The 12,349-nt window shown below is 36.7% G+C and overlaps 1 protein-coding gene across 4 annotated transcripts in view; it reads right to left on the bottom strand.

The window, feature by feature from the left end:
• drd2a (dopamine receptor D2a) overlaps nucleotides 1-12,349 on the bottom strand; it is a 235,195-nt gene that overhangs the window by 40,766 nt on the left and 182,080 nt on the right. For all 4 annotated transcript variants that reach the window (XM_061972984.1, XM_061972981.1, XM_061972983.1 and 1 more), the window contains exon 3: nucleotides 9,369-9,478. In XM_061972984.1, coding sequence (XP_061828968.1) covers nucleotides 9,369-9,478 — 110 coding nt within the window. The remainder of the gene's footprint in view (nucleotides 1-9,368; nucleotides 9,479-12,349) is intronic.

A 12,349-nucleotide genomic window follows, 5' to 3' on the forward strand; every position in this document is an offset into this window, starting at 1 on the left:
CACAATACACTCCATAAGTAATCTCAATAAAAAATAATAAAGAATAATTGGTGAAGTAAATTATATTTCATATGGTGAGATGAGTAAGATTATTTTGAGAATTAATGAATGGATGGATGAAATAAATTGAGAATGTTTATCATTGGTTCTTCTTCTTTTTACTTTGTAAACACTTTAAGTTTGAAGAGTTTCTTGAAGTGGATCATATTAGTACATTGTTTGATTGCTTTGCTTAATCCATTCCATAATTTAATTCCACATACTGATATACTGAAGGTCTTAAGTGTTGTACGTGCATACAAATGTTTTAAATTTAATTTTTCTATAAGATTATATTTCTTCTATTTTGTTGAGAAGAACTGTTGTATATTCTTGGGTTATGGGTTATAGTTTGCTTTGTGTATAATTTTAGCTGTTTGCAAATTCACTATGTTGTGGAATTTCAGTATCTTTGATTCAATAAATAAAGGGTTTATATGTTCTCTATATCCAACATTATGTATTATTCTAACTGATCTTTTCTGTAACACCGTTAGTGAATGAAGTGTACTTTTGTAGTTGTTTCCCCATATATCTACACAGTAACTCAGATATGGTAACATGAGCGAGCAGTAGAGAATATTAAGTGATTTTTGGTCTGGAGCATGTTTTGCTTTATTCATTATTGACGTGTTTTTTGCTACTTTATGTTGTATATTTTTTACATGAGATTTCCAGTTCAATTTATCATCAATCATTATACCTAGAAATTTGGTTTCATTTACTCTTTAAATTTCTATTCCGTCTATTTGTATTTGTGTTTGACTTTCTCTTCTACTTTTACCACATAGCATTATTTTAGTTTTACTGGGATTCAACGATAGTCTGTTTTGGTCAAACCATCTTTTTAATTTTTTCATTTATTCTGTTATTATTTGTATTATCTTCTGTGTGTTCTCTCCTGTTGTATAATTCGAAAATAATACTAACTTTAAATCTTTTGTAACTTTACATATGCCATTTATATAGAGATTGAATAATTTAGGTCCTAGTATTGATCCCTGAGGTACACCACATGTGACAATGCTAATCCTCTAAAGGAGCACTAGCTATTCAAGATTCAAGATTCAAGATTATTGTTGTCCTTAACATGTACAAGACACATAAGAACTGGAATTTCATTTTCGGCACTGTCCCACTAAGAGCAGACATACGTTACAAGGGGACAAGACGGGACCGCCAACGGCTCAGCCACTTACGGCGCTCCTTAAAGAAGGTGGGAAAAAGGTGACATTGGGAAAGGGGGAAGAGTAAAAAAAATATCAGTCTAAGGCTGGACCCTCAGGAGGGGTCCAGACTGATTCCGAGGAAAAAACCTCACATAGCATGGCACACATAAACATGATACATGTAATCACAACAACTCGCAACAGAGGCATTAGAGATAGGTGGTTAATAGGTATGATTTCAGTTTATTTTTGAAGTTGGATAATGAATACAGCATCATGAGGCTCTCATCAAGCCGGTTCCAGATCTTTGGTCCCCTGCATACAACACTTCGAGCAGTACAAGCCAGTAGACAATGTTTACCTGATATCAGGTCAAAGTTACGAGTGTTGCATGCTGGGGATGATAGATAGGAACCAAGCTACAGAGCCTGAGATTCAGCCTGTGGATGACTTGATAGGTTAGACAAGCATTATGATAAGTATTGAGCTATGTCAGTCTTAAGAGATGATATTTATGGACTAGATGTCGAGTGGGGGCATTAAACTTGGACCATGACAGGGCCAGTATGATTTTCTTTTGCATGGATTCTAATTTGTGAAGGTAGCTAGGGAAGGTGTTACACCAGATGGCATTACAGTAGTTTAGATGTGGTTCAAAGAGAGTTTTGTATAGAGTAAGTGGAGCGGAAAGAGGAAGATAATGACGAAGGTGAAAGAACAGGCCAACATATTTGGACAATTTGTTTAACAGATCTGCAAAGATGAAGCCAAGGACGTCGTTGTGGCTTGTGCAGCCCTTTGAGACACTTGTGATTAAGGGTTATATAAGCACACTTTGATTGATTGATTGAAGAATAATAATAATCTTGTGTAGCTGCTCTATAGGAGTTATTCAATCAAATATAAGAGACTGGAAATTTGTACGATAGGTCCCCTTTAAAAATCAATAATTACATTGTTTTAACTTATTATTGGTAACAGTGATTAGCTTATTTTTACACTTTCCTGAGGCATTGTTTAAAACAGGGGTGCACATTACGTCGATCACAAGCTACCGGTGGATCGCCATTCGGGCATTAAAAAAATAGACCTAAAAATTAGCAATCATCAATCTCCACCAAGACTTCACTTTCGTCACTTGATTGACACTCGCAACACCCGATGGTCTTGTGAGATGACGCTGGCTGCTGTGGGGTCATTATTAATAAAAAATGACCGATAGGAAGGAGAGAAACACTTTTTATTTCAACAGACCGACTGCACAGTTCCTATCTTCACAATAGAAGCGAGGCTTCATGCTGCCTGCGCAAATAAAATAAGAGTCTCAGAAAGCTGGCGAGCACAACGGAGTTTGCCGCCAATGTATTTCTTGTAAAGTGTATACAAAGGAGTATGGAAGCTGGACAAATAAGATGCCAAAAAGCAACCACTTTGATGTGGTATTGGACAGAGAGGAGGACTTTTTTTCTCCTCCATTTGAAAATGAGGGACGTTATCAGCACGAATGTCAGATTCCAATCAATGCAAGTCATCAGAATCAGGTAATACACCAACTTGTATTATTGTCTTCATGAAAGAAAGGAATCTATATGTGTTAAAGATGTTTGTATTATCATTAAACACCTTTAACTTGTAAACAAAAACGTATCTTTCATAAATAAATAAGTATCAATTATATATATGAATGAGGTAGATCCCCTCGACTTGGTCAATTGAAAAGTAGCTCGCCAGCAGAAAAAGTGTGGGCACCCTTGGTTTAAAACATTGCTTGTACACTTTGTGCTGGTAAAGCGGCCTATCCAATTAGTCATCGTTGTTGGCAGGGGTGTGAGACCTCAAATTCAAATGCATGACCAGCTAACCTACTTTCCATCTCGACGTTACAATGTTTCCCGGGCAAGTTATGAACGTCGGCGTGTGTGTATGCAGCTGCAGCGTGAGCGTATGGAACAAATATAGAGCCCGCATAATGTGAGACCCATCCGAATTTGCCACACTTTGATGAACGAGAACATGGTGATGTGGTATACACACACACATTCTTGTATTTGTTACCTTCTTGAGACCTCTGAACAATGCCTCCCTCTTTAGGACCACTCTGTAGATATATAAAGATTTGTATTTACAACATTAATAATATATACATACTATGCAAATATAAAAGAGGTAAGCTTTTAGTAATTTATTTTCCTTTTTTTGTTTGTAATTGGTTTTTAATCTTCAATATTTACTTCAAGTTATTACAGTATGTCTCTAAATATATATATATATATATATATATATATATATATATATATATATATATATATATATATATATATATATATATATATATATATATATATATATATTTATTTATTTATTTATTTATTTTATTTTTTTTTACATACATTTTGGTCAAAGGGGGCACATTTCAATTTCTTACACACACCTGTAATTACATCTTTTTTTGGGGGGGAGCACTTCAATTTTTTACACACACTTGTTATTTCATATGTTGGCCAGATGGGGACCACTTAAAATTTGTACACACACTTGTTATTTCATATTTTGACCAGAAGGGGAGCACTTTTAAAACCGTCACACAGTCAATTTGAAAAATCCCTCTTTTTTGGGACCACCCTAATTTTGATAGATTTCACCACCAGGAGTGCAAATGAGACATTCTCTATTAGATGCAGTGGTTTTCCGTATTGGGACCATGATTTATGTCCTAACTTGTTCACCGGTCCTCATATGGAAGGTACTTTCCCTTGTTGATGTCTCAAGAAGGGTAGAAATACAAGAACACACACACATACACTCTTGTATTTGTTACCTTCTTGAGACCTCCGAAAAATGCCTACCTCTAATATTATAATGAAAGTCGTAATTTTACTCAACGCAAGTCAAAATTTTATAAGAAAAACTAACATTTTTGCAATATTATGATACAAGTTTGAATTGTACTCAATAACAGTCGCAAATTTACAAGAAAAACTTAAAATGTTGGCAATTTTATGAAAAGTGTCTTAATTTTACTCGACAGAAGTCACAATTTTATAAGAAAACTTTAAAATGTTGGAAATATTATAATAATAATAATCAGAATTTTACATAATTGTATTCAAAAAATGTCACTATTTTACAAGAACAACAAAAACATTGGCGATATTGTGCTAAAAGTTTATATTTAATTTAAAAATGTTATATGAAAAATGTCACCATTTTGCATTAAATAGCAATCATTTTACATTAAGTAATAATTTTACATAATGTAATATTTTCAAGAGAAAATATTGCAATATTACAGAAACAGAAAGAATATGAGAAATTGTTCCTATTTTTATAAGAAAAAAAGTCGACACATTGTGAGAAAAAGACTGTTTTTAGTTAGTTTTTATTTATTTTTATATTTGGTTTTTAATCTTCTTTATTTACTTTATTACAGTATGTCTCTATATACATTTATTATTATTATTATTTGTTTCAATTTTGTCCAAAGGGGGCACATTTCAATTTCTTACACACATGTCTTATTGCATATGTTGGCCAGAGGGGGAGCACTTCACATTTTTTACACACACTTGTTATTTCATATGTTGACCAGTGGGGGAGCACTTTTAAAACCGACACACAGTCAATTTGAAAAATCCCTCCTTTTTGGGACCACCCTAATTTTGATAGATTTCACCACCAGGGGTGCAAATGAGACATTTATATTCCAACTTGTTCACTGGTCCTCATATGGAAGCTACTTTTCCTTTTTGATGTCTCAAGAAGGGTAGAAATAGAAGAACACACACACACACACACACACACACACACACACACACACACACACACACACACACACACACACACACACACACACACACACACACACACACACACACACACACACTGAGTGAAGCAATCCAAACCAGCCTTTCATGTAGCTGCTCAAGGTGATGAAAAGAAACATTTTGTCCATCAAATGATTATCATTTTGGTGGACATAAGAACTTCTCAAGCCAAATGAAAGTGGTCTTTAAGATGCACACAGTCATCATAATATTCGAGTCTTATACAAAACATCTAAATGCAAATGTGGAGTGCTATTTATCTTTTGAAATACATGTAACGTTCATTTCCAATACCAACGATGATCCATCAGGAGATTATCTGGGCTTGATGCGGTTTACCCGACAAACAGGAGGCATGTTTATGTGTGTTCCAATTTAATCCTATCAATGAGAGGCCAAATTGTGTCTGTTCGTGTGTGTGTGGGTGAGTGTGTAAAAAGGACCATGCTGAGCATTTGTTTTCCATATGTGCAGCCGAGCAGAAAATCAAGTAAAATTAAATATGACAGGAGTCTATAGAAAATGAAAATGGGATGTATTGTGTCCTTGAACAAACACATCTTTCACACACACAGCAAAGTGCTTTACAGGATTACATGATTACTTGCTGCAGATTTTTTAATGAATGCACAGCTTTGCGTGAACTTCAGTCAAGCTCGGCTGTTGAAACAAAAACGTGTTATTGTGTCACATTTTTATAATAGCACTCTATCATTCCACATGCCAACCTCCATGTTCCCCTACAAAATATGCGGAAAACAAATTGCCCCTAAATCACACTTAAGACACCCCAAATGTGGAATGGCTTGACTTGCATGCGATTGGTCGGTGTATTTCTTCATCTAAACAATCACTACTGTAAAGTCTGCAAAAGCAGCATCAGTCAAAATAGAAAATACCTAAACAATTATTTGTCTACGGGTCCAGGTCCATATAAAAACGTAATTTGGGTCTGGATTCGAACCGTGGTCCGCCACTTAGTGACCCCCGGAGACACCCGGCGAAATACATCACAGATTTTGATTTTGCAGATGACATTGCAATACCATCCAACTCGTCGGCAGATGCAGAGGCCCTTCTCCATGCTCTAGAGCAGGCCTGGGCAATTATTTTGACTCGGGGTGTCATGTCTGTGTGATCATGTTTTGTTTTGGTTATGTTCGGTTTGGTTTTTGGACTCTTTGTGCATTCTTGTTTGTTTTTTTTCCATGACAACCCATTAGTTTCACCTGTCCCCATGTCACGCACCTGATTCATTTGGACTCACACACCTGGCATTAATCATGTTCAAGACTATTTAAGCCGATAGTTGCCAGGAAGTCAGCCTGGTGACATTAACTCTGTTTGACTTCTGCTACCCATGTTACCCATGCTACCATAGTTCCATGCCAAGTGAGTTTTGTCTATATTCTTGTCACAGTAAGTGTTTATTTGGTTCATGTTCATAGTTTTTTGCCCAAGTTCTAGTTTTTGTTTCATTAGTCAAGTTTGTTCTCCGCCTTTGTGCGCACCTTTAGTTTTGTACCTTTTGTTAGTGTTAAAAATAAATAATGTCTTTACCTCCAAGCCATGTCCGATCCAACTTTACTTGCATCTCGGGAAAACAAACATCTCATAGTCCTCGTCGTTATGACACGGGTGGCCAAATTTAGAGGAAAAAAATGTGTCTGGGTGTCGGTATATCTGATTTTTAGGAACACTAATACAAAACCTCACAATAATGTCTGATTGAATGCTAAAAACGTTATGACACACCACCTTAAAAAACGAAACATAATTTTATTTTTTTTACTGAATGAGACACCCAGAATGTGAAGAATGTGAGATTTACAATATTAACTATGAAGGATAAAACACTAAATATTGACAACATATGAACGTCACACCCCCTCTCGATTGACATATTTTACAATCAAGCGAAACACAAAAAAAATGCAACAAACACAGCAAAATATGAAGGTGAAGGGTAAAAAAAACTTACAATCTGATATATCTGATATATCACTAATCTTTAGTACTTTGTTGTAAAAATCCTCTTCCGCGTCTGTTCCTGACACCCACATTTCAGGCTGGCGGCTCTGGAAACACTCTGTGGAAACGCTCCCCATCCACACTGCTTGGTGCCTCGTCTGAGCTTCTGTGATTTAGATGACCATAGTAACTAATTAGATTACCATAATAACTAGTATATTCTGCAAAAGCGCAGATTTCAACCATTGAAATACTTTGTATACTGTATTTTTCGGACTATAAGTCGCAGTTTTTTCATAGTTTGGCCGGGGGTGCAACTTATACTCAGGAGCGACTTATGTGTGAAAGTATTAACACATTACCGTAAAATATCAAATAATATTATTTAGCTCATTCACGTAAGAGACTAGACGTATAAGATTTCATGGGATTTAGCGATTAGGAGTGACAGATTGTTTGGTAAACGTATAGCATGTTCTATATGTTATAGTTATTTGAATGACTCTTACCATAATATGTTACGTTAACATACCAGGCACGTTCTCAGTTGGTTATTTATGCGTCATATAACGTACACTTATTCAGCCTGTTGTTCACTATTCTTTATTTATTTTAATTTGCCTTTCAAATGTCTATTCTTGGTGTTGCCTTTTATCAAATAAATTACCCCAAAAAATGCGACTTATACTCCAGTGCGACTTATACATGTTTTTTTCCTTCTTTATTTTGCATTTTTGGCCGAATCGATTTATACTCCAAAATTACGGTAGTTCAAGACTTACACTCATTTGAAAACATCACTGCACATCATAATGGTAGCTACAGTTTCCATCTGAAAGATCTAAAAAAAATTGGGGGAATGTCCGACGGGCCAGATTGAAAATATTAACGGGCCTTAATTTGCCCAGATCTGCTTTAGAGGGTGCTGCTAATGTGTTGGTCTCCAATGCAACTCCTTGAAGACAGAATTTGTCTGTAACTCTGCCCTCCGAATCTGTAGCCCCACTTAAGCAAGTTGATGATTTTAACTACCTCGGTTCTTGGATCATGGATTCCGGTAATGACTTCCGTACCAGGAAAGCCCAAGCCTGGAAAGCATGTAATAAAATGGACAGCAAATGGCACTCCAACCTGCCCAATTCACTTAGGCTAAACACACCTCCTCAAGTCTGCCATCGAACCCATCCTCATGCATGGCTCCCAGCATATTTTTACAATTGTTTTCTATCCTTTTCAAGCAAAGCAACAGCTAAATAAACTCAAAATATAAATATTATAGTAGTATTGTTCACAAGAGGAGACCAACCCAATCACAGTGCGCTTTTCAATATTGAGTCCACTGTTTGGTTCAGACCCAAGAAGAATTACTGTATTGGATACAAATCATAATCAGAAGTACTTGGTTGAGTAAAAAAAAAAAAAAAAAAAAAAAAAAAAAGAAATCAGTCTAAGCCTGGGCCCCTGGAGAGGGGGTCCAGACTGAGGCAAAGGAAAACAACCTCATAGCCATAGCACACATAAATATGGGTGAAAGAAGGAAACATCAAAAAACACAAAGGACATTAAAGACATTAAAAGAGCAGAGCTGATGCAACCAGCTGCCACTCCAGCAGTGCCATTTGTACGTACAGCTACAAAAGTAAAACAACAAAAAAATACAAATAATTAGCCAATAATTCATATTGCACACACACAATTGCACCATGCATAGACAAGCAACCGAACAAAAACATTATTTCAACACCCATATACAATGTGGCGGTGTTCCACGCCATCGTCTTCTGGGGTTGGGGGAGCATGGCCAGAGACAGGAGCAGACCCAACAAAGCAACCAAGAGAGCTGACTCCACCCTCGGCCGCTCACAAAAAGATTGTACAGGTGACTAAAGTTTTTTTTTTTATGTCTAATAATGCTGAAAACATATTTAGATGGTCGTAAAAATGTCTCTTTATGTTCTAACTATGAAAACAATAGGTTTATAATGAATGATTCCTTTGTTGTTGAAATTAAATCGGAACCGATTAACAGCAGTGAAAGAGGGACGGCCGTACAATATTGTGTGACCCCTGAGACCGATTTTAAGTAGTATGGAAATCAGTATCATGTATAATGTACCTCATGTATAAAACACATCTAGTCTGTGTTGAAGTACCGGCTTTCCACGTTTTTTTGCGAGTTTCTTCGAAAAAGACATGATGTGGAGGGTGTACAAATGAAGGGATTGAAGCGTAATCATCTGTGATGGGCATGCACGGAGACAGCTTCCAGCTCCTCTGTTTTCATAAGTTAAAGATTTCCTTTTAAAAAAAAATCCATGCAAAGCTGCCAGGAAGGAATGAGCAATCTGAGCATCGGCCAACTCACCGGTCGATGCTGATGGCACACAGATTGAGGATGCTGGCTGTACACATCATCACGTCTAAAGTGACAAAGATGTCACAGTGGATCTTGCTAAAGCGCCACTCCCCGACGACCTGCGAGAGAGAGAAAAACACCAACAAGTGGCAGCTTAGTGCAAGCATCAACACGAGAACGCCGAGGGACTCGAGGACAAGGCGGCTTAAAAGTGAAGTGATGAAATGATGTTTGGCTGTGACGGACGAGCCTGGATGTATTGTGAATATCCTCATCCGAGGAATAACAGCGGGTATATACTTTGTATGAATAGACAGTCAATGTCCAGCTCAACATTACTGCCATCAGACTGACATGCCAGATGATTTGTTTCATGGATCCATCCGGACGAAAGCCCGTCCGTCGTGTCCTTTAGAGGCCAATCAGGTCAACAAGTGGTAGAAGAAGCTGCACAACGCCATCTTAACAATCAGAGTGAAATCCTTGTCATCAAGAAAACCCTTTAGTGTCTTTCTTTACTCTTTTTGATTGAGTCAGGTAATGGATTGCAATTGATGTGACTAATTGACCAATGTAGCATGTGTGACCAGGGCCCTATGCTTTTTGTGGCTCTAATTTAGACAAGGTTTTGGTTGTGGACTCATTTTGGTCTTTATTGTAATACAGTCACCCATCACCACATAGAGTAGGGAAGGGATTCATATGGTCCCATTCATGGGTGAAAGGAAGAGGGGGGGTTAATATTTTTTTTTAATGCAGTCTGCTGAAAATGATGGAAAACGCTACTTTACATAATAATAATAATAATAATAATTAATTTTATTTATAGGCGCCTTTCTCAGCACTCAAGGTCACCTTACAACAGATACAAGATGAATCAGTCATGTGACAAACAATCAAAAAACTAATATATATATATATATATATATATACAGAAGTGACATGGAGGCAACTGATTAGCATGAGTAAGCTAGTTTAAAAATATATGTTTTCAGGCGAGACATAGCAATTGAATCGGTGGCCAAAGTTGGAATTGCCATAAACACATTTTAAGATATTTCAAAACTCTATTGCCATCTGGTGGCTGAAGTGCATTGTGCACCCATTCAGTTAGTCACATTTCATGTGTCAGGTCAACCGCGACAAATGAGGTCAATCAAACCCCGTTCCTACGGTAGCGCTTCAAAGTTTTCTTAATGTTAAAAACTTATTTAGAAAGCAGTTTTTTTATGCTCTAGCTCTACCAATATTCTATTTATAATTAACGATTCCTACTTCGAGAAAATTAATTTACCTCGACCGGGCACAAAACCAATAAGCCAGGGTTTACTGTATTACTTTTGGCGACCAGAAGTAGATTAGGGGAGCCTGAGTGTGAGCGCAAAAGTCACAACCAAATGCAGTTTGAGTATGTTTATAATTAGATATGAATAAACATGTACAATTAATATTTTACAAGTAATGTAAATATTTATATTTACTATTAATAATCACGTATGAACAAACAAAAGAAACTACATTGATAACTACAACTCAGTTCAATCCAATATGTTCAGTAGTCATGTGTTTATATTCCAGATCATTTCCAAAGTTCATATGAAATCGTAAAAAAAAAAGGTTGATAGGTCCAGAGGGAAAGAAAAATGTCCGAGATCTCCTTTTGCATTGAAAGTAATTCAAAACTTTTTTGCTGCTTCAGCATTAATTGAAAAAAAAAAAAAGGAAACAAAAAATGGACAACTCTGAAAAAATAACTGGTTTTTTAGACATACAATTTTTGGGGAAAAATATTTGACTACAATATAAACTTAAATAGTACGGTTGTTTTAGATATACGTCTGGTAATCTGTCACAATGAGGGTGTTTAAAGCAATGTTAATTTTTCATTATCTCTATTGGCATTTGAATGTACACAGCCGCGATACCGCTAAACCGAACTAAAATGATTACAAGTAAAACAAGCAAACAGGATGGACCATGTTGATGATCAGCTACTGAAGTGACCGGTCGCTAGAATTATGTGGCCCCTCCTATTGGTTGTGACCCAAAACAACTGCATAGAGTGTTTATGCCAGGGGCCGGCCCTGTGTATGACAGAAATGTGGACTGACCCGCGCGAGCAACTGAAGTAATTGACCAGTAACTAATATAGTGTAGAAGGATTCACATGTAAACAGACCAATGACGATGGAGTATCATAATTATTACCGTATTTTCCGGACCATAGGGCGCACCGCATTATAAGGCGAACTGCAGATGAATGGTCTATTATCGATCTTTTTTCATATATGAGGCGCATAGGGCGCATTAAAGGAGTCATATTATTATTTTAATTTTTTCTAAATGTAAAAGACTTCCGAGTGGTCTACATAACATGTAATGGTGGCTATTTGGTCAAAATGTTGCATAGATGATGTATTACAGATAATTTACAAGCCGTTTTGTGGCCGGTTTTATTTACGTGACTCATCTTCGACAGCGTCTGCTCCCTGTCATCTTTGTTGTAGCGGTGTAGCGTGCAAGGACAGGAGTGGAAGAAGTGTCAAAAGATGGAGCTAACTGTTTTAATGACATTCAGGCTTTACTTCAATCAATAACGGAGTAGCATCTCCTCATCCGGAAACAACAACAAAGCCGGAAATGTTTCCCGTGAAAAACCGTCCGACTGGAACTATATAATAACTAAAGTTCCTTGGGTGGATAATGTAAAACTCACTACACCGGTATGTTTTAGTGCTTTCATGGCGAGTTTTCCGACAGACATAGGTAAGAACTTTACACTACTTTATATTAGAAATGGCAACAGCGGAGGATGAATGTCCCATATCAAGAAAATAGAGAAAAAAAGAAGATTATCGACTACGGTGTTGGCAGGGACTACAAAGGCGGACACGCGTAATTTTTCAGGATATATGCAGATCCCAAATACAAATCAGCAGGTACCAGACGGTAAGAAAAGTTGCTTTTGCATAATATTGCCAAACAAAACG

The sequence above is a fragment of the Nerophis lumbriciformis genome, linkage group LG17 (assembly GCF_033978685.3).
Source record: "Nerophis lumbriciformis linkage group LG17, RoL_Nlum_v2.1, whole genome shotgun sequence".
In the NCBI taxonomy this organism is placed as follows: domain Eukaryota; kingdom Metazoa; phylum Chordata; class Actinopteri; order Syngnathiformes; family Syngnathidae; genus Nerophis; species Nerophis lumbriciformis.